General features: G+C 45.6%; 2 protein-coding genes across 2 annotated transcripts in view; one reads left to right on the plus strand and one right to left on the minus strand.

Moving 5' to 3' along the window:
- Positions 1-8912, minus strand: part of LOC131696582 (unconventional myosin-Ic-like) — a 47995-nt gene extending 39083 nt beyond the window's left edge. Inside the window, exon 1 of the mRNA XM_059001672.1 lies at positions 8573-8912. The gene's annotated coding sequence lies outside the window, so the exon portion shown is untranslated. The remainder of the gene's footprint in view (positions 1-8572) is intronic.
- Positions 8913-17810: 8898 nt separating this feature from the next.
- LOC117429161 (protein NLRC3-like) lies at positions 17811-27105 on the plus strand. Its single transcript, XM_059001148.1, has 8 exons — positions 17811-18086; positions 19326-21385; positions 22428-22817; positions 23306-23392; positions 24809-24892; positions 24971-25054; positions 25271-25354; positions 25591-27105. Exons 2-8 carry the CDS (start codon positions 19533-19535, stop codon positions 25682-25684), a joined length of 2676 nt encoding a protein of 891 aa, XP_058857131.1. The 5' UTR covers positions 17811-18086; positions 19326-19532; the 3' UTR covers positions 25685-27105.
- The last annotated feature ends 212 nt before the right edge of the window (positions 27106-27317 follow it).

The following is a 27317-nucleotide window of genomic DNA, read 5'->3' on the forward strand; positions in this document are numbered from 1 at the left end:
ACCAGACTCAAGGAGAGCACACCCACTCAGCTGCAGGAACTCAGAAGGCCAGTGCTCCAGGAACGGCTCCCCTTATCTGGTCCTATTCACACATCAATCACTGCGCTGGCTGGGGCCTTGGCTGTGCTACAGGCAGTGGAATAGACAGCCCCTGCGCTCCACAGAGGTCCTGAAGAACCCTGAGATTTAGTTTCCCATGCAGTCTATTTTTCCGACATTCGGTTTCCTGCTCTAATGAAAAGCCTGGCATCTGTATTTAATCATTTGATTTGGCTTACTTTCATTGTATGCTTCCCTCCCCTTGACCCATCGCATAACAAAATTAAATTATTTCGAATGGAAAATTAGCAGCTGGGTCGTGCGTTTCTTAAAGTATTTGGGATCATGGTTTAGATGTTTACATGGGGAGGGGGTGGAGATACGACAGTATTGATTTGCCTCTCTATTCTAAATGATTCAGTTAATCTAATCTCCCAGTTCATTTATACAGTGTGCCAGGACTGAATGCAACTCGAGGATTAAAAAAGGGATTATCTATTATCTAGGGCAAGGTTCTCCGATCACATGCTTTCAATGCATGCACGTTTCTATTTGCTCCAGATCAATTGAATAAATCACCCATGACTAACACACTCAATCACAAACACTTCGAAGAAAACAAAAGGAATGTGGATAAAAGTTTGGGCTAGTTGTGCTTTCTATCAGCGCGATACAGTATCAAGATATTGCAAGTAGCTTGTGAGGACGGGATTCGTGCCTTTACTGCTTTCAGCAATGCAATAAAGACACTAGCCATGAAATCCCTCAGCCAGCGTTTAACCAGTTGGGTAGACTCCTTGGAGTTAGACCTGGGCTCAATTATATATATATATAAAAAATGATATATAAAATTCCAGTTAATTATGCTGCAGTAATTACAATTACATGTAATTATAAATTAGATGAACAGCTCCCTGTATTAACATGTTTACTGTTTATTCTAAATAACCAGCAATAATAATCACTTCTACAATACACAGACATCCTGTATAACTATTGTATTCAAACAAATGGGGTCACCAAAAGTGGTTGAAAATACAATAAATCGAATGACAAACATATGCGTAAGTGAGCTGTGATCGATCAGTGACATGATTGAATCACAATCACAGTCACACAGGTGTGCCTGGGCTCAGCTACAATTCCATTGTAATTGCAATTCATTACGAACTGCACGATTACACCTGGAATTGACCCCAGGTGTGCTTGGGAGTGCGTCTCTGCTCCTCAGCACAGAAGAGCTAAAGCAAAGGCTGACCGCGTGCTGAAACAATGGAGACTGACACCATATCCCCAGACAGGCTCATTGTATCAGAGAAGATTAAAGAAAACTCCGCCTGACCGCCCTCAGATTAGTCATGCATTCAGGAGGAAGGGCCCGTCACAGAGGGGGGAAGATAAGAGTGTGATCCCTGCAATCCGGGGATTGTGAAGAGAGCTGGGATCCGGCTTCCTGCTCCCCTTCGCTCCCCGAATCTCTAAACTCTGTTAATCTGCTCCAGGCTCCACAGGACACCTGTGATCTTCAGGGCATGAAACTGGGCAGCAGTGCCCAGCCCCTCAGCCACGTGCTTCAACAAGCATTGGAGTGATTCTAACTGCTTCTAGACAGACGTACTTTCCTGTCCTGAGAGAGTGACTAATCCGTTTCCCCATCATACTATCGTGACTAATATTTTTCTTATTAGACTCCTTCCTACGTCACCAACGTCTTCAGTGGTGGACTGCCGGCCTGCCTGGGCTACTTTATGGCAGCAGCTGCCATATTTATCACTTCTCAAAACAAGCACTGCAAAGAGGACAGTAACAGGCTCCATTCAAAACAGAGATATGGAAATGAGATTCACACCAACGGCAGAAGATTTAAACAAACATAAACCTCACAATGTTGTATCTGCGTTCAGTGGAAGGAACGAGAGAATTTCACCAGCACCCTGAAAGACCTGGACATACACATTTCTAACTTCATCTCGTCAGCAGAACAAAAACAAAAAAATGGGGACGACTCAAAACCAACTCAAGACGTATTATTGTGTGTGAATATATTCTGACCCATATATATTATTCTCTCTCTCTCTCTAAACAGCAATGTGGCCATTGTCTTTCTTTTTTTAGAAACATTTACATTTCAGAAACTGCAGCTTTAGAAACTTGCACGAATATAACAAGTTGAAGAAAGAAAAAAAAAAAAAAAAGTTGCTAACAACTTAGTAGAATACAAATTATCTTTTTATGACTGCAGCCACAAACACCAGAATAATCTGCACGGGTCACGGTTCATTCATTACTCAACGCTGCTTTCTTGCGCGGTCAGTCTGATCATGGATATTGGATGCACAGTTTCATACTCAGAACTAGGGGAGCAACAATACGACACGTATCACAATATGCAGGTCTGTATGATACGATACAGACCTCCGTTGCAATACAATACAATACAATACAGTAGCCCGTCGTAAAAAGTCAGATGAATTAATCCTGTTTTAAATACCATTACACAGCTGTAACGATCACTACATTCGCACAATTACAGTTTTGAGATTCAGCTTCTATTAGGGAGCTCCTCTAAACCCCTTGTTTAGAAAGACACAGGGGATTCATGCTTGTGACAGGGTAGCTGTCTGCCGTGTGGGTGCGTGCATTCGCTGCTGAGTGACAGGCAGGAGATCCAGACGGAGGTGGAAGCTGATACGCCCCCCGCAGGCGAACAGGATTTATTTACACATCAACACACTGAACAGCTCACGTGACACTACCAGCAGCAGCAGCCCACACATCACATATAACACAGTGTACAAAAACATTGGTGGGATCTACAATCTGCGAACTAATTTCTCTTTTCAATAATAAACAAACCTCAGGCTACTCCCCCGGCTGTCAGCAGTTTCAGCTAGTTTACTCACTCTTCGGTATCCAAGCCCGGTTCTGTCTCTCACGCTCACACACACGTCCGCGAATTTCTTTAGCCCAGTTGGCTTTGGTTTTGCAGCAGCCCTGAGGTGAATAAATGGAACCTCTTTATACCCGGCTCCCCGCTGGAACACACCTACCTGCTGATTAGATGCCACACCTGGTAATCACACACAGCAGGCAGACACTCCCAGGAACATCCGGTACTTTATTAATGAATTACAATAAATACACACTATTGACAATATACATTTACACAAGAAAAACCCTCTCCATGCGCTCCTGCCCTGCCTCAGTGCTGTACACACTTAACATTAGTGCCGGGTAATTTACACAGTAGCAAAATGCATAGGTTTATGAAAAAACTGTAACTGCAAAGCACAACTCGCTTTCACTTTCCTGTAGCCACATGGGTTGCTGAACAGCTTGATCACGGAGGGTAAGCGGTACTGGAGGACTGCTCCGAATATGACAATCCAAGCAGCAGTCACCCCTGGAGACTCAAGGAGGCTGTTGCCTTTAAACACTCCACGCCCCAATGAAACGCACGAAGCATTCCTAATGTAAATAGCTGGAACAATCGCCTCAGCTGTTCCACTCCTACACACAGACAAAAGAATGTGCAGCCCCTGGAGCCCACATGTACGCAGGCTAGCGGAACCAGGGACGCTTCAGCGTGAGGCTGTGGGGCTGTGGGGCTCAAACACACCGCAGTGAAATGAGACCCCACGCAAATCTGGGTACTGCTTTATTAAGGGGTCTGGAATTAACGGTTGCACACAATCAAAGCAACGCGTTAGCCATGACGCTTTTAACAGCTGTAGATTATGATTAGCAACGCTAGCATGCGATACTTTTGCTGCAGCATGCTGGAAGAATGTTATATATTATTATTACATACTATACATGTATGTAAGCACTTATTACAGATCCCTAAAGAGGTTATTTTTTTAATATGGTTATTGGTTTTGAAACTGAATGTTCATTTAGAAAACAAATTCATTCGTTCATGATCTTACACTCAAATCGCTGCTCCGGTCCATTTCCACGGTTTGTATGCGAGCGTATATAACAAAGCTGTCTTCTTACAGTAGTGCAAGGTTTTGTATTGGTGATGAAATCCGATGGCCACTCCCTTATTCCTGCTCGCACAAGTTAAAACCCTATTTACTTACCCTTGGGACTTTGAAAGAATGTTTATATAGCTGAATCATTCATGTATTGGGTAATCCTCGGTATTTACATACAGTGATAATGAAGTACATCTAAATTTCATCTTGGGCGTGAGAGAAGTCCTAACAACTGCATTGTAAGATGACCCAGTCCGGGGATGGAAACAAGACTCCTGTTGCATAGCAGTGTCACCCATTCCAGGTTTTATTACACACTTGATTAGTCACAGCATATAGGTAACAAACTCAGTCTTGTTAAGCTCATCGTAAAACCAGGAACGGATCAAACTGCAGACCACCACTGCGATCAGTCCTGTTAAATACATGTAGGGGAGAGGGGTGACTCTACATGTGACACAAGAAGGAAGTCTGGAAACTTTGAACGAGCTTCAGTGACCTCAGATTCTCTGTATTGTAATGTGATGTCATTTCACTCCTCCCACCAGCCCACACACAGCCCACACATTAAATCACTAAACCTTTACTGAAGCATGTGGAGAACACAGAGCCAGACCTTAGGGCAGCTTTTGGTTTTGGGATTATTGAATTGTAAGCATAGAAGAGGCTTCTAACAATCTACTGTATGTCCATGACAGTGTGCTAACTAGTTTTGTATCGACACAGACTATAAGCATCAGAAGCACCCCGGTGAATATACCCGATCGGACTGATTCAGAGGGTAGGTGGGGACCTTGCAGTCTGACAACATGCGCTTTCTCTGCAAGAAACCAACATCCCTCTGTTTGAGTTTACCAGCAGAACTGATGAGAATTCACGGTACTTTTCTGTGAATCCCTTTCGCGGAAACCCCCTCCCTAGTCAGTGAATCACTACACTGTGCTGCGTTTGTTTGGGGGTTCCTGTTCGAGTCATCCCAAGTTCAGGATTTTAATCCTGGGAAAGGTTTGGATTTGAGGCTGACTGTCTCATCTTCTCTCCCAGGCTTGCAGGGTTTAATTGTTCTTAGAGAAGCTCTGCGTTTTCAATTTCCGCCTCACGAAACGCACTTCTTTACCTCTAACTGTTCTACTTGGAAACACGGCTGGCTGTTGGAGGTGGTTTGTTGCAGCCTAAACGTTTCCTGTTGCTTGTCTGTTCAAGCCTTGGCTGAGCCAGTTGCTTTTGTATCCATTTTTACTAAGGAGGTCAAACTTCAAAAAGATGAAAGTCCTCTGTGTATTTACTGCACAGCAGAACCAGGTTTAACTACTGAATTCAGAATGAACAGCCTCAAATATTTACACAGATAACCACCTGATTTGCATTGTCTTCCAGCCTCCCGACGATGCACAGAATAACGGCGCTGGAACAGAAAGGGACAAGCTTTCTCAATTCTCCCCTAAGCAGACCTATGCTTTCAGCAAGAGCTGAAAACAGGATCCTGGGCCGAGAACGGAAATTAATAAAAGTGCACACAGCACTCAATGACTGATTCAGCTTGAAATATCACCGCTGTTGAAAAAGGCACCGTGCATGAACTGCAACACTTTTAAATTAGAGACATGGCAGATAGATGGGAGGAGAAGGGAGGGTGAAGCTAGGACACACGGTACCCCTGTGTCATAGTCATCATCAGGGAGCTTGGATTAAACTTTCTGCTGTTTCAAATTGAGATTTCAGATTTTTTTTTTTCATGGTCAGACTGATCACCAAGCAAGTTCTTTGCATCTTCCTGAGTTTTTACAAGTGACATTATCAGCGCTCATAAGATGTATTCAGTAATATATGAAGAACAAAAGACACACACAAGCATAACCTCTGGATCCTCCATTCTCAGCTCACACACACACAGCGCCTCTTCTACATGAGACTCGACTCGTTCACTGGGTATCCCTGAACCACCAACCGGGCTGTTCTCTGCTAGCTGCCATAGTCCCTGTGCGACTGCAGGGAGACGAAGCTCCTCCTGGAAGCTGCCCCTATACACTGCAGGGTCTGTATAGTTGTGCTGCCCTGTCTCGTCAGCGTGTGTCAACACAGCCATGCTGATCTGGCACGGATACAAGGCAGGTGGGCGGCCTTGGAAAAAACAGCAGACCCGGGAACTGTGTTTCCAGTAGCCCTGTTAAATAAATGATCCATCCCCTAGAGCTGCGTGAACACAGGTTCCAGGTTTTACTACGAGCTTGGATAGCTTCGACGTACTGGTAACAAGCTCAGATGTGTCTCATCAAACTCAAGTAAAACAAGGCATGGATTCAAACTGCTATGCAATGGGAGTCCATCCCTGGAACGGCTCCTAATAAAAGGACTACAGGTGAAATCCGTTCATGCTGCGAGAAGTGTGCACGGTTCAGAGACTATTTAACAGGGACCTGAATGCTTACACTTCTTGTCATTTTAATAGTACACCCGGCACAGAACCAGTGCTAGCTGCTAACCCTGGCTACTGTGTGGGATATCCAATGAGAGCGAAATGTTCTAATATGGAACCTCTTAAGCCTTATAGCCCATGGAAAGTTTTGGGAACTTCTTCAATTGTATGTGGTCTGGTAATGATGCCTCATCAGTCACTTGTGTATGGGTGGGGGGGTCCCCTAAGCTCAGAATGACGGCAATGTATTCTGTACTTCCCACCCACTGGAGTTCCATGCTATTTCATAGTTTACGTGTTGTGTAGCAATGCTCTCTATGTAAAGCCTGAATGCCTCCATTGTGCCCAGACACAGACACACAAAGGGAACGGAGTCGTGTTCAAACCACCCAAACAAAGACTTCAGCTTCACAATGATCGCCAGGGTAGTGAAACGGTGCTAAAGCGAGAGGGATCTTGGCTTTTGAAACGTGTGCAAGTGCTCCTTTCAGAAAACGAAAGCTGACCGGCTCTCCGAGGGATCGGCAGTGCTGGCTCTGCATTTCAAAATCCAAGCAGAGTCTGTGTCCAGTCTGCTCCAGCTGAGGCTCCCATGAACACAGCAGCTGGGACTGTGCTGTAGATAACACTGCCATAGTAATTAAAGAATCATCTGACTGAGAATCTTCACGTTAGAATTAGCCGAGCGTCACAATGGAGTTCTATATATCAGCAGAGTGACTATTGACTTAATGACTCTGACGACTCCGATCCGAGGAGTCTGCTGAAAACACACTGGATAGAAAAGCTATATCCAGTGATGTACTCTGATTGGTTACTTACTGTAAAGCATGGAGTACTTCAGTATCAGAAACAAACTCTAAACAGCCTTACATACTGAATTCACACACTATTATTTGCTTAAAACACACCATGCAAAGAACTGAAAGGACCCAGCATTGTACACAGCACATATACAGTACAGGAAGATCAAGGAAGAGGTTCTATGGTGTACAATATCTACACGTACCCCAGGATAGTGGCTAGGGATGGGAATAAGACTCCTCTTGCGTAGCAGTTTCATCCATTCCAGGCTTTACTACAAGCTTGATTAGCCCTGGTGTATAGGTAACAAGCTCAGGTGTGTCTTAGTGAACTCCTAGTAAAACCAGGAATGGATCAAACTGTTGACAAATACTAATTTTAGGTGAACAAAGTTGCTTCTGCTCTTTCACTTTTCGGTATTCCAGTTCAGAGTCTGGGAGTGCCGCTTGCGAGCTATGAAAGATGCGCTCCGTGCCACGGGGCCCACTAGCACGGAAAATTACAACCGCGGCGACGGCGGATAGGGTGTGTCCGTTACAAAGAACCAAGTTGGCAAAAAATAAAGTACAGATGGGGAACTTAGTTCCATCAGATGGCAGCCGGGCTTGTTGAACTGTATGTGTCTGCGACAGCACAGTACAGTGATATGGAAACACTATGAACAACTATTTCACAGATAAATTCAAGACAGTAAAAAGCACACCCTATATACTGCACGGTACTGCGGTACTGCAATGGGATGTCAGAACAGTAAGCTGTATAATGCTGACTACTGTACATATATACATATCTAAACAGGTGGGTTTAAAATGCACTGAAATGCAACCCTACACAAAAAACACCAGGTCATATTTACTGCATTACTAAGTAATGACACGGTGGTAGATACAGAGCCCCTATAGTATATTTATAGCAGGAGTTCCAGTCTCAATAATGCCAGGCTATTTTTGGCTTCAGTGCCAAACAGCCACGAGGTTCCCCTCAATATTCTGAGACTGAGCAGAATTTGCTTTCCAAAGTGTCGTACTGCAGTGTGCGTGTGTGCGTGTCTCTATTCATCTGGTATCAAACGGGACAGCGAAATGCCACGCCACGCATTTATTTGTGTAATTGAGACGCGTATCAATAAACAGCGACTCGTTTTTGAAAATGACTGCGGGCGCTTCGTTTCAAGGGGGCAGTCGAGTCTATTTATGAAGACAAACTTGACTTTGAACTTTATTTATGTATGTATAGTTTACCTTAAACGAATGGCACGGTTTACACGGGCTCAGCCGAGTATATTTCGGCACACCTTTTCACCACAATAAAGCAAAACGCGCGCTGCACTTACCTATATGTCAAAGCGACAGTAAGCACTGTCGGCGTGTTTTCCAAAGTGTCTTATCTTCGACAACACTGCAGTCATTCGGGGCTCTTCTTTAAATAGCACACACGCGGGTTAAATCCTTTTTGCTGAAGCCTGATGGTCTGGTTCCAAGTGGCTACACTTTTTAGGGTGTGCTCTTTCTTGTTACAGCGGGCTGGCGGGGATTACTCTGTTTAAAAGAGTCCCCTCGTTTTAATATCACGATACCTCCTCAGTTTCACATTGGGCTGAGTAACAGTGTTGCAAGATCCCTCCTCCTTCAAACAGCGCGACCTTACTATCAGGAAGTCTGATGAGCCAATCAGAGGGCGGGACCCGTGATGTCATTGCAATAAATTATGAAGTCACCAAATAAAAGGGGGACGAGGGGGAAACCAATCGGCACTTCAAAATCAAAATCATAAACTCTTGCACCACGGCGTCCACTGCGTGACATTAAAAGTTTGCAATTTATATAAAAAAATATACATCTATAATTTCAGTGGTTGAGGTTATTATAGATGTACGGTTTAACTATTAGGACTTTAGTTTTTAGACTTGATGTCACCGGACGTTGATTACAGAGGGAGTTGTCGGCCGTCCGAGACACCTACCGCCCCCTCCCACAAAGGGCGTGGCCTGCCAGAGTAATTATAGTAAGGTATTAAATGCAAGGGTTGCGTGTCAGTAATTCAATTACAAAGTGAAACTGCCACTCCAGCGTCCTCAGCTGCTTGTTGAAAGCAGGTAGTACGAGTACCAGGTGTAAAACTAGTGTGGGCCGGCGGCGGCTCACCTGTGTAGCGCTTGCTAGCCGGGTGATTGGTGTTTTCTCGTGTGCATGACGAGCCAGACACTGTGCAGTGTAACGCAGGCTAGCACTGCACTCACCGCAGTCTGAGGTCGGCGTTTTATTTTTGGAAAGGAACGAAGCCCAGATTCCTACTGTGATTGATGTCTTTTAAAACACACACCACCAGAGGATCCGGTTCAGCGCTTTAACTGAAAGGAGTCGTGATAGACAGGGCGTCAAGGGTGTGGTGTTTTGTGCCGACACAAACCTGATCTTAAAGGCAGAGAAAGTTCGGGCATGCTTCTATAGCTCCGAGTAATGTAATAAAGACACCCCGGGGGAAACGTGCATTAGACTTTGACACACCTGGACTATTATAGTGGCGTTACGCACTGTACTTTCTACCATGTATATGAGTAATAACAAACAAGAAAAGTTTACCATGGTAAATTAGTATGGTAATTTTGCAGATTTTCAAATTGAAACTTTTTTTTTTTTTTTTTTTTTAAGAAATGTTGCAAACTTTCCACTGGAGTAAAAGGTTACACTAAAAACCTGGTTTGGACTTCCCAGACATCGTGACCCCCTTGTAAATTACTGTTAGCCCTTAAGGAGATGCTTACCGGTACACCTACTGTATGTTATTGTAGCCTAGGTGCCCAAGCGTTTATGGGACCTCCTCGTGGAAGGTAATGGGCATGCCCCAGTAAGAGGGCACCACCTGATTCTGAAGCTTCCTGCACTTTTCCCTCTTTTAAACAAACTGATTCACTTGAGAACGCACTTCGAGGGAGTGACTGATTTTTAAGACGGCTGGACAAGTAAGGGTTAATCTCGGAAGTCTGTTACGGATTTCTACTGAAACAAAGGATTCAGAAATCAATCTCTTTTACCGGTTGTTTTTCTCCAAGCTCATCAGTCAGCTTAGGAGGTGATGATGTCATTCCTGAGGAGATGATGTCATTCATGAGATGATGATGTCATAACTAAAAAAATCCCCGGGCCTGGAACTCAGGGCTGAAGAGGAGAAGATGGAAAGCGATCTGTCGTGTGCTGGAGAGTAAACAAATACAGCCAGCCAGGAGATTTGCTGGAGGATCTAGTGTCAGATTGTCATGGAGTTAACACAGATTCTGTCTATGCGTTACCGTAGCTCCCCGTGCTTTATCATGCTATCAATCACTTTGTACATAAAGAGATGCTGGGGGGGGGGGTTATGTGCCTTGCAATTAAACTGGGCATCAAAATGAATTGAATTCAGTCCCCCCTCTACTGTGGGAGAGAACAGCGGAACAGCTTTATCTGAAAAAGACCACAAGCAGAAAAAGAACAGAGCTTCTAACTAGGGAGAACGTTTCAATTCATGGGAGCTGAAGCATGATTAAAGAGATTCCTCATTGTGGTGATCACTCTTACCCGACAACTGATATGTGACGATTTAATTATCATCCAGCACAAAACAAAAAGTCTACGTGACGACACTCCATTTACAAACCTTACGAAAGATTACATTTGAAAAATTAAAGCAAATGTCCTTTGACGCTGTGCACTGCATACGGGAAAATTGTGTTGTCTGAGAGACAGGAAATACTTGTTGCATCAATCACTTCATTAAACACAGCCGTTGAGAGGAAGCAGCCTGTAAACTGCCCGGCTATACACATACTGCACACATTAAACAGCTTGTGAATGAAGAGCAGATTCTGAAGTGTGTTTCTCCCCTGTAGTGTTGCATGCACAGCGCTGCTTGGATTGCACTGCAGTGTGGCGGAGCGCTGTCCTGGGACTCCAGTGTTTCCAGCCACTGTGTTCCATTCATTTTTGTCTCCCACAGGTCTGTCCTCGGTTTCATGAAAGAAGAGAGCATGCAGGAATCTCAGGATTGAACCTGAATGCAATGGTACTCTACAATTGTAAGCAAGTGCTTTCATCTTATTAAGTTTTAGAACAATCCACCAGCAGGTCCATCATGCATTGAATGGCAGTCCAGTGAACTGTAAAACAACGAGGGACCTGTGAGAATGCTCGGACGCTAACGAGAGGGGGAAAATATATTTTTGTTTTTCAGTAAAACCCCTTCCCTGGCGATGCCTCTGGCGTACAAGATTAGATTATGTGAAGGTCAAGCTCATCAGTACAGGGCTGGCAGCCACTCCCAAACCAGAAGAGGACAGGACAGGACAGCCTAGCACAGCCGCTGCCAGCTGGTCCTGAGCGATTTCCTGATCACGTCAACACGACGGAGACAGTCTGGGATGAACAACGCTCCACTGCAAGTCAGCCGCACCCACACTGGGATATTTTTAGGTATCCAAATGATCAGATCATGCAAAAGAAATGTATTCATGGTTTTTGCATTAGTCTGCCTGTATTCAAAAAGGCATCTTTTTCTCACAATTTGAGTTTAAAGGACAGGCACTTCCAGGGAATTCGGAGCCCTGTAGAATGAACCTTTCAGCTTTGATTCATCTAAATGTTTGATCTCTATTTATTACCTCCAATAGCATTGATGATTTCTCATCCCACCCTGTGCTCCACACCTTACCACGCCTTACAGTGGTTTAGTCCTGCTTTCCTGCATTATTATTATTTATTTCTTAGCAGACGCCCTTATCCAGGGCAACTTACAATTGTTACAAGATATCACATTTTTACATACAATTACATTATTTTTTTTTACACATTATTTTTACATACAATTACCCATTTATACAGTTGGGTTTTTACTGGAGCAATCTAGGTAAAGTACCTTGCTCAAAGGTACAGCAGCAGTGTCCCCCACCTGGGATTGAACCCACGACCCTCCGGTCAAGAGCCGTAACCACTACTCCACACTGCTGCCTTTACCAGTGCTTACAGTATGTGGTTGCTGTACCATGCTTTACTATGCTATAGTATCACCTGCGTACGCCCCCCATGTCAGTTCAAAGAGAAATGTGATTGCCTGTTAATTTGAGTAGTCAACATGGGTTACAGGTCTTGACAGCTGTTTTTTGATTACCTTGTAATGCTTGAGTGTAATTATATTACACTCAAGCAATAGCCAATAATACACCTATTAATAATAATAATAATAATAATAATAATAATAATAATAATAATAATAATAATAATGGTAAAACCTGTACGACAATTTAGCATACATTATCAGTAATTTCTTCATAATTTCCTGTGTGGTTCTCAATACTATACCACACAGTTCCATGCAATGATTTTACCTGATGTTTTTGCAATGGTTTATTGACATACATTTTTTTTATACGTGTGAACCCCATTTCTATATTCTGAATAACAATAATAATAAAAAGATCAAATAAAACAATACTGAAGAAAGTCACTGACCTTAAAGCAGTTAGTGCAGCAGCATCCTCCATCCTTACTGGGTGTCAGTACGATCTCTCCAGTAGGAACGAGGTGTATTTTCAGCTCCATACTCGCACAGGTATCCCAGATAAGCAAGGTCTGGGGTTCCTTAAGTGACGGAGCACAGAGAAGTCGGTTCGGCTCTGTCTCAGTGAAGCCCTGGACAATGTGTGTTGCTTTGTAAGCGAATGGAAGTTTTGTGCCCTGGTGTTACCTGGCAGGCAGCAGGGTTTGAAGTGCGTATTTCCAGCCCGCTGCAGGGATGTATGTGTATGCTGGTGTCAAATCCCGTTCCAAAGCCCTCGTAATTGATGTTGCTATTCAACAGTTTAATGCTCTTGGGTTCATTTCATAGCTTCCTTAAAGACCTTTGCTTAAATGCGCAGTATCCTGCTTTAGTCTTCAAACATAAACAGAGAAGAAGAACACTTCCCTCTAAAACAACAAGGAGTCTCGCTGACAGTTTAAAAAAAATGTTCAAGTGGTCCAGAAAACAGAAGGCTAAGTTGGGCAGTGGTTAATGCAGCAGCCTTTATTTTAATCTGACCTAGGTACAAGTAAAATTAATCTGGTAGGGCAGGCTTGAGGCATGGAGACTGAACTGCTCCCTCACCCCCTAAGAGAAAGGGTGCTCCTTCTAGTCCAGGGCAGGCTTGAGGCATGGAGACTGAACTGCTCCCTCACCCCCTAAGAGAAAGGGTGCTCCCTCCAGTCCAGGGCAGGCTTGAGGCATAGAGACTGAACTGATCCCTCAACCCCTAAGAGAAAGGGTGCACCCTCCAGTCCAGGGCAGGCTTGAGGCATGGAGACTGAACTGCTCCCTCACCCCCTAAGAGAAAGGGTGCTCCCTCCAGTCCAGGGCAGGCTTGAGGCATAGAGACTGAACTGATCCCTCAACCCCTAAGAGAAAGGGTGCACCCTCCAGTCCAGGGCAGGCTTGAGGCATGGAGACTGAACTGCTCCCTCACCCCCTAAGAGAAAGGGTGCTCCCTCCAGTCCAGGGCAGGCTTGAGGCATGGAGACTGAACTGATCCCTCACCCCCTAAGAGAAAGGGTGCTCCCTCCAGTCCAGGGCAGGCTTGAGGCATGGAGACTGAACTGCTCCCTCACCCCCTAAGAGAAAGGGTGCTCCTTCCAGTCCAGGGCAGGCTTGAGGCATGGAGACTGAACTGATCCCTCACCCCCTAAGAGAAAGGGTGCTCCCTCCAGTCCATGGCAGGCTTGAGGCATGGAGACCGAACTGATCCCTCAACCCCTAAGAGAAAGGGTGCTCCCTCCAGTCCAGGGCAGGCTTGAGGCATGGAGACCGAACTGATCCCTCAACCCCTAAGAGAAAGGGTGCTCCCTCCAGTCCAGGGCAGGCTTGAGGCATGGAGACTGAACTGCTCCCTCCCTCACCCCCTAAGAGAAAGGGTGCTCCCTCCTGTCCAGGGCAGGCTTGAGGCATGGAGACTGAACTGCTCCCTTCCTCACCCCCTAAGAGAAAGGGTGCTCCCTCCAGTCCAGGTCAGGCTTGAGGCATGGAGACTGAACTGCTCCCTCCTTCACCCCCTAGAGAGGCTTGGGGCACACTTGCTAATCTTAATTTGTTTATTTTATTATTTTTAAAAAGGAACAAAGTAAGTCGATCAGACAGGGTCAGGTGTCAGAGTTTTCCAGTGTATCCCTGCACCAGTAATACTGCGTTTCTGAGGATCATTTGGTTAAAGAACATGGCATTGTATAACCATGGGAAAGCAATAAAGAACTGCAAATTTACTGTAGTTAACTTTTATAAGGGAAACAGCGGTGGAGCTAAACATGCTTTCACTGTGCTTTATTACACTTTGCTGTGCTTTTACTATGGGAAAACCTTTATAAGGGCGTGGGTGCACACAAACTATTTCCTGAGAAATATGCGGTCCCTCGCTCCCTGTGACCCCACTTGAATTCCCACAAGGTTATCAACAGGAAACGAAAACCGCAAGCAAGCATTTTTATTTTTAAAGAGAAAGAAAAACAAACCCATATGTACCGTTTCCGTTATCTGTATCAAGCAACGCATCCCTCATGTCTGTTATGCCATCGACTGGAAATAAATCCGGGGACACATTTTTCAAAACGTCCCGCGCAATAAGCTCTTATCAGCGCGGACGTCATTTAGGACTCCGGGTACACTGTGAACATCTTGGGCATGCATCCTGTTTGTTGGGAGTTACTGGCACCGCTCGACAGTGACTTAAATTAGCGGATTTCCTATGCTAGTGCTATTAATTGTGGCGTGGAGTTATTATTGTAAGACATCCATTCATTCGTTCCTAATCTTAAAGCCATGTGCGAGGACTGTGGATAATGGGGGTGGTTCGTTGTGCATGTGACTCACGATTCTCTATGATACAGTGGTATTTATGATAGTTTTAAAAAGACTCGTCTATGCAATTATGGAGTTGTTCAATACTGCGCATCGATTGCTGATCAGAGAATAACCGATTCAGCACAGCCTAAATGCACACGTGTGTACATTCAACACAAAAGTCATCCACGGTATGTTTGCATTACAATGCATTTACCCTAGCTTACCCTGCTTTATCATGTTTATTAATATGCTTTACCATACTTCACTATTATTGACAATGCTCCCCTATGCTGTACCATGCTTTCACTGTGCTTTATTACCCTTTACTATACTATGGGACACGTTTCTGTGCTGATGTTTGCTGGGTGGGGTACTGGCATGTGAAATCCTTGCATTGTGCCTTCTCTTCAATGCAGCGCTGGCAGGATTATTGCACGGGAGAGCATCATTTGATGAATCCCCTATGTCACCTCAATGCAACGACCCACACACTCCAATCTGTATTACTTTACATGCGATTGATGCCAGCGAAATAACAGTGTGCATGCTGCAATTTATGGAATAAAGTGATGCAATATTCGCATAAAAAAACCTACCCAAGCAGGTATAACTGTGGAGCATTAAAAACATGAACAAAAAATACACTTTGTGATGTCGAGACTCACGAGATAAGTGATCTCAGCTTGGTTAAGTGGATCATTTTGATGTGCTGATATCGATATCCTGTCTCATCATGCCCCCGTCTGCTGGCTTGTAGTGAGCTACCCCTAGTGGCTGATTAATGTAATTGCTATCTAAGGTAAACCGTGACGCTCGACGAGAGAATTTTTTAATTACGACAGGTCTTCAGTGTTCTACCATTTTAAATTACATATTGTGTTGTCGTTAGAAATACGACACGGACAAGCAGACAGACAGACAGCATTATCATTTTATAACGGTCCTATCACCCAAAGTTCATCTTAAAGGGAAAGTTACAGATGTTCTGCAGATCTGGGGTAGGGGCGCGGCTCAGTGCAAAGACCCGCCTCTTTTCAAACTCCAGTCCCCGCCCCTTTTCTTCCCCGCTCTGGAATCCGGTCATTACCTAATATGGTCAATGCAGCAGGAAGCTGTGACTGCAGACACACATACACACAAACCGTCTGCTGTCAGCCAGTAAATCTCTGGACTGATAAGGCGAGCATTTAATCTGTTTGCAGAGATTTGAAACAAAACAGGATTGATCGCAGTGTGTGTGCCTACGTGCGTGCGTGCATGTGTGCGTGTGCGTGTGCGTGTGCTTGTGCGTGTGCGTGTGTAGAGAATGCTGTATTGTATATTCTGTTCAGGCCCCAGTCCAATTAGTCAGCACTGGACATCAGATTGCTATTGTATTGCTGGTTTTGTTGAACAGGAGAAACGTGTCTGGGTGTGTCTAGTCTTTCATACACACTGCTCACTGACTCATACAGCTACACACAGGCCAGACACACATGCATGCCCACACTGCGGTGAATACGCCTTCCCTGAAATGAGCGCTCTTCTGCACCTACCAATCCAGGACCACACTGACACACTCATTTACTGAACCGGAACACTGATGTCAAAGTGTCTTCAAATATTTTCGGTCTCTGTTGCAAAAAAAAAAAAAAAAAAGCTGCTGACATTGATGGTGTATGGAGCCCCCCAGTGGTCAAGGGCAGCCACGACATGACTGCCTGCGAATTTAAATGGCTCAGTAGTGTGACTGGTTATAACACCCCGCACATGTAATAATAATACTTAAGTTTGTGTTATTTTGTAACCGGTATTTGTTTTCATCGACTCCCATGTTCTACATTATACATGCTCCTCATTATTCCACCAGCTACCTCAATGGCAGTATTATCTTCATGTTCACTTCTGAACGTGCTTAACTTTATGAATATTCGCAGGACAGACGGTGTTATTTTTCATGTGAATGCACCTGGTCAGGCTGAACTGCTTCCTTCATTGGTAATGTAGGTGTTTAAGCCTGGCCCTGTGTGCTCTGCTGCTCTGCTACAGAAGCAGCTCGGCGTGTTAGGCAGCTTTTGTTTTTACATGGTCAAAAGCGTTTTGATTTTATTAAATACAAGAGTGCAGCCCTGCACCTGAACCACGTGCTCTGATTCCTGCTCCAGTGTTTCAGCACTTACTACCATTCTGCCTTCGACCAGCGCGGTCAAACCTTCCCGACGAGACCCAGTGGCATTCAGACTGCGACAGCATTGTATATGGTAGACCCAGTGACTGTGTCTGTGTGTGTGTGTGTGTGTGTGTATCTCCATCATTTACTGGTGCCCAGCGCTACTCGGAACATGTTGCTTTTCCCGAAGATATCTTCCTCATCTTCTAGTTTTGGTTCCTTTAATCAATATACCATTTGCTATTTTTGTTTGACAGTATTTCATATGTTGCAATAGCAGGAACTCAATTTGCATAGCTTAACAAATTTACAGTTTCAAAAAGTAATTTGCAGTCCATTTATACATTTATTTAAATAGCAAAAGCTGTAGCGATTTTGTGGACGCACAAAACACAAGATTTTGTTATTGTAAAGGAATGTAATGCATTATTATTATTATTATTATTATTATTATTATTATTATTATTATTATTATTATTATTATTATTATCCTCCAACTGATTACAGTTGTCAGAAGTACAAGTTTACTAAGTTTAAGTGTCTTTGAGGTTGTAAAAAAAAGCTACATGCATTAAAATCGAGTAACCCAGTGGAGCCGCATTGCGTCACCGGCCTGCTGTGTCCGTGTTATTGGAAAACACGCGTGTCTGTGTGAGGAAGTCACGTGATGGTGTTGAAACGCAGAACTCGCCCCGGCGAACGAGAAACGGCGTGGCTTAGTTGCAATATTATAGTGAAGAGTTAGCGTAACATTGCTTCATAACAAACATTTCACGTAGTTTTGTTTTGTGAGAAGCTGGTTCAGGAAGTAGACAGAAAAGCAGCCCACGGACGCACTGAACAACTTTTAAAAAATGAGGTAGGTTTGGTTTTGATGCTTTTTAAACAGATGTAACATCGTCACGTTTCATTTAAAGCACGATTTTGCATGGATGATTATGTCCGATTATATTTCTTTGTTAATTAACGAGGGAATTAAAACTGGTGCATGGGGAGTGGATGACAACTTTGTTAATGATCGTTGAATCCAATTTATAAGTAAAAAAAACACTAAAAACGATGTTACAATGAAACGTGTAACGTTACCGCTAACACATAGTGTTATTTTCTTCTGATTCCCTAATGCATACTGCAGGCTAAAGTCAGGTTCGGTAGTTTTAAAAACACGAATTGGTGAAACATGAATATTTTTACTGCTGTGGTGCTCGATATATAGATACGTATGTTATATTTTTGAAGACTGTTGTATTCTACTTCTGTGACGTACTGAATGCATTGAGACGGCACCATTATTCATATACAATATTTAAGACTGGGGCTTTCCCGGCTGGGTCATACAGAATGATTGATAGGCGCCCGAGCCAATCAACGACTGGATACAGGGAATTCACAAATTGCACAATGCAAACACTCTGACATGCAGTATTGCTGTTAGCGTTTTCTAACAGGACTGTAATACAAATAGACTCTATTAAACTCAGTGATATGGCTGTAGTGCACGCATTTTACTGGTACACACTACATACATGACATGTACGTATTTGCATTCCCCGTGCAAAATAATGTTTTATACATAATTAGCATGCACAATGTTGATAGGCTTGGTAATCATACCGCAGATTATTTTTGTAAGAAATATTTTTTTTCATTTGATACTATCATAAACATTTCGTACACTAAATTTGCTAGATGCAAGTGCAGTTTATCGTTTTTGTTACTTTTCTATGGTATTTACAATGGCGTGGAATCGTAACCCCGTGAGGATATTTATGGTGTGTTTGCCTGGTTGCTAGGCAAGCCCTGCGTGCTCGCACACAGTCATAAGAAAGCAGTGCCTTTGATTGACATCCCATGTGTTCAATACATTGCGATCAAGACCTTGGTATTTTGCAAGTGTAGCAGGGCAGAGGCGGGCTCGTCTGCATTTGTAGTTTTAGAGTTTTTAACCTCGTCTCATCTCTGTCTCACCGATGGGTCAGGATAGAATCACACAGCACTGCCCGTTACACAAGCTGATTGACTGCTGAACTTGGTGCGGTGTATACTAATCAGTGAGACATAAATAAACAGAAACTCTTTCTTCCTTCTGCTCTTGCAGGTGCTTTAGGTTTAGAGTAAAAAACAGCGAAGAGCAGCATGGTCGAACCCGAGCCCAAACTTCAGTTCCAGCTCTCCATGCTGATTTTTAACCAGAGAAAGAGGAGGAAGAAACGCTTGGTTTGAAACCCACAGATAAGGGAGGCTGTGTCGTGCAGAGAGAGAGAGAAAGTAAGAAAGAGAGACGCAAGCTTCTAGAAAGCGGACAATGGCTTTCGGTCCCTACCAGCTGCAGCTGCTGGAGAGGAGGCCAGAGCTGGTCTCGGATTGGAGCAAGGAGATTGAGACCATCCTGGACGCTTTGCAGGGAAAGCGCATCATTACGGAGGAGGATCTGAGCCGAATTAATGGCGACAGTTTGGGGAAAAGGGACAAAATGAGAAATCTGCTGGATGTGCTGCATGGAAGGGGGGAGGATGCCTGTAGCGGCTTCGTTGCTGAACTGAAAATCTTAGCCTGTGTCAAATCTGAGCCTCCAAGCGCCAATGGCAGCTGCTTCAGCAAGAGAGCTCCGTGCACGATGCAGAGTAATGCAGAGCTCAGGAGTGGGGACACCCAAGTGGATAAGCCAGACGAGATAAACCAAGGTACTGGAATGCTGGATTCGATGCAGGAGGCTGAAAGCCAGCTGAGCCCTCTGAAGAAGCACCAGGAGATTCTAGCGAATGACTACGGGAAGGTCGTGGATTATATAAGCACGAGCCGGCAAAGCGAGGACCTGGAGGAGAGGTACACAGACATCACTGTCACGAGAAAGGAGAGCTACGCGGAGCAGAGGCAGCACGAGGTGACGGAGGTGGGCAACGCCTTCAAAAAACTGGAGTGGGAATCTTCGGGGAACCTGTGCGAGTTCAGGACCATTTTCCGGAATTTGCTGCAGCTGGACGAAGGCGTCACTCTGCTCTGTGGAGTGGCTGGCAGCGGGAAGACAACCGTCACCAAAAAGCTCATCCAAGAATGGGCTAAAGACCCTCAGCCTGCTAAGATTGTCTTCGTCTTTACTTTCCGAGAGCTGAATCTCATCACTGACCCCAAAAGCTTGAAGGAGCTGCTCTCCTCTCACTACAGCCACCTGAAGCCAGTTCTGAGTCAGATCTTGGCCGATCCCTCCCGAATCCTCTTGATCCTGGACGGGTTGGATGAGTTCCGATTCCCCTTGGTATTTGAGAAGACCCCGAAATGCACAGATCCGGATATTCCCCAAAGGGTCAGCGAGGTGGTGGTGAATCTGCTCAACCGAAACCTGTTGCCTGGTTTGTCTGTCCTCGTCACTTCCAGGCCTCACGCCGTCTGCAAAATCCCGCAGAAGCACGTCGGTAATTTCTACAAGATCTTGGGCTTTTCCGAGTCCCAGCAGAAGGAGTACTTCCGCAAGAGTAGTCCGACTCCAGAGGCGGCCGAGGAGATTTGGGGTTACATCTCGGCCCACCGACCTCTCTTCCTGATGTGCCATATTCCGGCTTTCTGCTGGATCGCCGTGACGGCCCTGCGGGAGAAGGTGGCTTTCACGGAAACGAGAGAAAACCTGACCACCGTCACCGAGATCTACTGCAGGTTCCTCAAAGCCATACTGGTGTTTCACGGAGACCAAAAAGCCGGCTCGCACATCCAGAGCCTGCTGGCTGCCCCGGAATCCTTGAGCAGCTTGAGGAGGCATCTCAAGGACTTGGGTGCCCTGGCTTTCAAAGGGTTAATAGAGAAGAGGTTTATCTTCGACCAGGCAGACCTGAGCAGCTTCGCGGTGGACCAGGGTGGCTTGTCCTGCATGTTTCTGGTGGAGATCTTGAAGGAGGACCAAGACCGCTTCACCTACGAGAGGAGCTATCACTTCGTCCACACCAGCCTGCAGGAGTTCTTCGCTGCTCTTTATTATGTGCTGGAGTCCCACACCGGCAGGGATCCCTTCTCCTGCCTCAAACCTGCTCCCCTCCCAGACCCCTGGGGTCTCGTGGCCAGGGCTCACAGGCTCCTGGGAGTGAGGAAGGTCCTCAGGAAGAGAGTGAAGGACGTCTTCTGCTGGAGCCACCAGCTGCAGTCTGGACACCTTGACCTCTTCTGCAGGTTTGTTTTGCTGCTGTTTATTTATTTATTTATTTTTTTTTAAATTTATTTATTTTTTTAAATTTAGTCGTTGCCAATTAGTTTTTATTATTTTCTCCCCAATTTGAAATGCCCAATTTTTTAGGCTCAGCTCACCGCTACCACCCCTGCGCTGACTTGGGAGGGGCGAAGATGAACACACGCTGTCCTCCGAAGCGTGTGCCGTCAGCCGCCCGCTTCTTTACACACTGCGAACTCACCGTGCAGCCGCCTCCGAGCTACAGCGTCGGAGGACAACGCAGCTCTGGGCAGCTTACAGGCAAGCCCGCAGGCGCCCGGCCAGACTACAGGGGTCGCTGGTGCGCGGTGAGCCGAGGACACCCTGGCCGACCTAACCCTCCCTCCCCCCGGGCGACGCTCGGCCAATTGAGCGCTGCCCCCTGGGAGCTCCCGTCCACCTCCAGGCTGTGGACTCGAACTCGCGACGTCCAGGCTATAGAGCGCATCCTGCACTCTAGCGAGTGCTTTTACTGGATGCGCCACTCGGGAGCCCCCTGCTGCTGTTTATCTTTTGAAAGGTTTCTTTTGATCGAACGTGCACAAGAACATTAAAAAAAATGAAAAAGTAAAGTTTATTATCAAAGTTCAGGCAATGTTTGCTTTTTCCTCTTATACACTTGCTGGGTACATTTTCTTTAGCTAGTAGTTACCTGGGGTCTGTTTAATTTAACTCAGCAGTGCAGCTGTGTTTTAATATTACATCTGGACCACACCAAATTGTCGTTTTAATTTGAAAAACTCAAATACGCTTCCGAGAATCACGCACGGTGTCAGAGAAGCCGGTTTTCACATAGCAGCATTCTTTTAAGGATTTAAACAGCGACCTTCTGTAGATTCCACCACGTCTCACTTTTACCCATGAAACGGGATAATGGAGAGGACTCGGGGGTGAACATCAAACCCTGATTTCTCAGGAGTGTAGACTCCAGTGCCTGGGGTTAGTCAGAGAGGCTTAAAATTTTTTGACCTCTTCAGTTTCCCGTTTCTTTTTCACGTCAAGCAGGTTTCTGTCGGGTCTGCTGGTGCCCAGAACCTGCCGAATCCTGGAAGGGATCTTCTCCCCCCGGCAGATCGAAGCCACGCTCTGCCTCCAGTTCCTCTTCAGGCTGCTGCAGAAGCAGCTGAGCAGCGCGGCCCTGTCCTCGGAGCGGCTGGTGAACGTGTGTCACTGCCTGTACGAGGCCCAGGACCCCGCTATCAGGGACAGGGTGGGCCGGCTGCTGGAGCGGGCCTCCCAGGGAGAGGAGGAGCGCCGCCCCGGGGACTGGACAGAGATGGCCTTCCTCCTGCAGATCACCAGCGCCCTGGAGGAGCTGGACCTGGAGAACAGAGGGCTGGGGCCGGAAGGGGTCCGCCGGCTGCAACCAGTGCTGCCCTTCTTCAAAACACTCAGGTGCTGTTTGCAGTTTCACCCTGCTTTTCACATGGTTATACTACTGGATTTACCACAGTTTACCCTGGTTTGCCATCTTTATTAATATGCTTGATCACATCTTGCTATTCTTTACAGTGCTTACTTATGCTTTCCCATGCTTTCACTGTGTTTTGTTACACTGTGCTATGCTTTCACTGTGCTTTATGACACGGTGCTATGCTTTCACTGTGCTTTATAACACTGTGCTATGCTTTCACTGTGCTTTATAACACTGTGCTATGCTTTCACTGTGCTTTGGTACACTTTGCTATGCTTTCACTGCTTTGTTACACTGTGCTATGCTTTCACTGTGCTTTATGACACTGCTATGCTTTCACTGTGCTTTGTTACACTGTGCTATGCTTTCACTGTTGGACACTTTTATAAGGTTACACACGCACATGTTCCTCCTCCGCTGCAGTTTGTGCTGTTGAGTCACTGTTTTCTTCCCTCTGTTTGTTCTGCAGGTTTGGACAGAATCCCCTGGGAGCTGAAGGAGCCGCCCTGCTCGCTGAGGTGCTGAAGAGCCCAGACTGCAAGATCGAGAGGCTGTGGTGAGTCCGACCTCGCTAGACACCTTTACCTGAACGCCATTCAGTGACAGCTGCGTTTCCTCAGCCAGCCCAACCCAGTGTAGTGCAGTGCAGTGCAGCCCAGTCCAGCCCTGCCCTGCCCAGTCCAGCCCAGCCCTGCCCTGCCCTGCCCTGCAGTTCTGCACTCTTCAGTGCTGTGCTGCTCATGGGACTGCAAGTTTTCCGCAATCAATACAATACAGTGTGATTTTATACAGCGCTCTTCATGTGGAGCATCCCAGCACGCTTTACAATAACAAAAAAAACAACATTTGCCAATCAATCCAGCTCAGAAATAAGCTAACTCAAACAAATATGTTTTTAAATTTGATTAAAAAAATTCCACTGTGCCAGCATTCCTGAATTCCAGAGCAACTGAAGGCTCTCGCCCCTCCTGATTGGAGACGAGTTCTAGGAGCTTCCAAAAGTTCAGCGTTCACTGATCTCAAGTGCACAAGACTAGGAGCATAAGCTGCCAACAGTTCCTGTAAATATAATAACCACAAACCATGAAGGGCGTTGGAAGTAACAAGCTGTGACAGGACAGCATCGCTGGTAAGGCTGGTATTACCAGGAAAGAGACTCCGAGACAAGGACGCTGCGGGTTTAAACATGCTAATGCGCACTTCTATTTACAACGCAGAACGAACACGAACAAAAACACATTAACAAACACTGGAACAAAACAAAAGGGTGTACAGAACACTCACGAACATAAACGAACATGGACACTGACGTAAATACAGCACGGAACCCAGAACACAGAACACAGAACTTCACCATTGTATCTCACACCCGTGATCACCCTATTTATACACCTGTGGCTGGAGCCTTAATTCATTATTTAATGACTTACTCAGTTCACGGCTCCGGCCACATTCCCAAGTGTTTCAACAAGGAGTAATTTACCCCCCTCCCTGCCGTCCCAATATCCCCCCCCCCCCACACACACACACACCCCGCCACACTGCCTCACGAGCATATGATCATATCTTGTTTTTCCCGTCAGTCGACTCCTTCGTTGTGACTCAGATGATGTGATTCCAGGTGTATAAATCTTAGGCAACACACTAGAAGTTGGCTTTCAATACATTTCACAATCTTACCTCTAACCCGAATCATGCTCAGTGTTTGTTCTGTCTTCAAACTGAGTTAATCCTTATAAAACCTGACCACAGTGAAAGCATAGCAAAGTGTAATAAGCATAATGAAAGCATGGTAAAGCATAGGGAAGCATTGCAAAGCCCAGAGAGGTCTGGTAAAGCAAACATTTCTGCAAACTTGTAGAAGGACTAGTGCACATCAGTCTGTTAGTAAAGAATTCCCTTCTGGAAGAGGTCTTGTTTTTCCGTGTGTGATGTTTCCATGTTGCTAACGCGGGTGTGTGCTTGTGTCCAGGGTGGTGGGGACAGGTCTGGGATCGGAGGGGGTTGCGAAGCTGTGTGAGGGACTGCTGAAGAACAGCAGCGTGGTGGATTTGAGGTGAGCGTCTCTCTTGCAGAGCTCGGAGCACCACAATTGCCTTTTTATTCACATATAAAGACTTGTCTTTCTGTGCAGGATGGCCATCAATAACATCGGTGACGAGGGCGCTGCCTCTCTCGCGGAAGTGCTGAAGAGAAACAAGACTTTAAAAGACATCAGGTAATGAGCAGGCTTTCACATGCTGTCCAAACACAGCAGCTGCAGTCCCGCGCTGCTTCCACGGCATTGTCTCCACACCTCCCTGCTCGCTGCCGTCTGAGCCACAGAAAGGTGTCCATTCGCTCATTGTGTGTCTTCAGCCACAACAGTACATTGTTAAGCACTTTATTCTGTTAAACGGAATAATGACTCGGTTTTTGCTTCCATGGTTGCCAGGTTACGTGACAACATGATCACAGACCGAGGGGCGGAGCTCTTAATGCAGGCTCTGCAGGAGAACAGCACTCTGGAGGACCTCTGGTAAACCCTTTCACCTTCTTCTGATTAGACTGCCCCCCCCCAGAGACGACTCTCTTAGAAAACAAACATCTCTTTTATTAGCTCTTCTCGTTAGTGTTCCACTTGTAGAATCATTATGCTGCAGTGAGCTTTCCTGTTTATATAGATATAATAAATATATATGTAAATGTTCCCAGTTGCTCTTACCTGGTTAAGTAACGCGCTCGATGCTGATTTTACTTGTTTCTTTTTTTAAGGCTCTACGACAACAAAATTTCCAAAAACGGAGTCCGGGTGCTAAAGGAGTTTGCAAAGGCTCGGGAGGGACTGGACATCAAGATCTGCACCTGACTCACTAACATCACTGGAACCTGCTCAGACCCTGCCCCCTGACATATCTGGAACCTGTGCTCAAGCCCCGCCCCTGGCATCACTGGAACCTGTGCTCAAGCCCCGCCCCTGACACCCCTGGAACCTGTGCTCAAGCCCCGCCCCTGACACCACTGGAACCTGTGCTCAAGCCCTGCCCCTGACATCACTGGAACCTGTGCTCAAGCCCCGCCCCCTGACACCACCGGAACCTGTGCTCAAGCCCCGCCCCTGACATCACTGGAATCTGTGCTCAAGCCCCACCCCCTGACACCACTGGAACCTGTGCTCAAGCCCTGCCCCTGACATCACTGGAACCTGTGCTCAAGCCCTGCCCCTGACACAGTTTACCATGGTGTTTTTTAATACTCTTTACAGTACCTCTCTGGACTTCACAATGCTTCCCTGTGCTTTACCAGGCTTTCACTCTACTTTATTATACTTTGCTATGATTTGACTATGGGGGCTGGTTTGCTCTTTCTTAATAACTAGCTTCCCTGCGGATCCCCGATGTCTCCCATAAGAGATTATTCATGACACTCCCATCTCCACACCAGCCAACCATGCATACACTGATCACCCTGTCAGGCGAGACCATGTGCACCCACTACAGTGCAATCCCCTTGAGATTCTGTTCAGAGCAGACAGAGAGCCAGCGTTCACTGGCCAGGCTGGAGAGGGTTCTAAAAGCATTGCAATTCAAATGATGCTTGATAACTATAGGTCAGAAGTCAGGTTGAACGCCCTTGTTAGCGTTGGCTCTGTGATTGCTGTGAGCTCAGAGAGTCCTTGCACAGGAGGAAGAGTTGCTGCTTACAAAGCACCCAGTCTGACAGGCTCCAGTACAGAACCTCCTTCACTTTGTGGATCTGCGTTTTATTGAAATGATGTTGCTTTGTGTTTTGTGGTCATGAAAAGTAAGGGACTCTGACCACTGCTTCAGCCAACCACAGTGCAAACGTCCCTGCAGAGCTCTGCCACTGCAGTGCATGACGGAGCAGGGAGGCACTGCCATTGCAACGTGCCAGAGTGTGATCAGGGTTAATGCACCCCCTGTGCCACCTGCTTACACACTGTACTGCAAGATCTATTTAAATGGTTCCTTTTAATGTTACTAACTTATAGATAAAATTGCTGTTTCTTTCTGTAAACCATTAAATTATGTTTTTTTTTAAGTGTTATTTCATGTAATATAACAGGCATTGTAACTTATGTTACCAAGCATCAGCAAACACTGTTTATTAATTTTACAGTTTAAAGTGAGAACGTTTGGAAGTCGTGTGAAGGTGCTGTTTGGTGGGTGACTGCCCTCTGGTGAGGTTTCTCAGTCAGTGCAGTTCATTTCTAGATGGTATTGATGTGGTACATGGCCACAGCCCACAGATAAAAACCTCCAACCTCCATTTACTTCTAGGTTATATTTATTTCTACAGGGAATTAATTCAGAAATTGGGAATTCCCAAGAGATTTCAGAACGGTTCGGCCGATAATAATTGCAGCATTAATAATCACGATATGCAAGTCGCGATACGATATGCATCACAATACATAATTCACCTAGAAAATGTTTGTGCATGCTGAATTTAATCAGTTTTTCTATTCCATATAAATGCAT

Source organism: Acipenser ruthenus, chromosome 26 (assembly GCF_902713425.1).
Source record: "Acipenser ruthenus chromosome 26, fAciRut3.2 maternal haplotype, whole genome shotgun sequence".
Lineage (NCBI taxonomy): Eukaryota > Metazoa > Chordata > Actinopteri > Acipenseriformes > Acipenseridae > Acipenser > Acipenser ruthenus.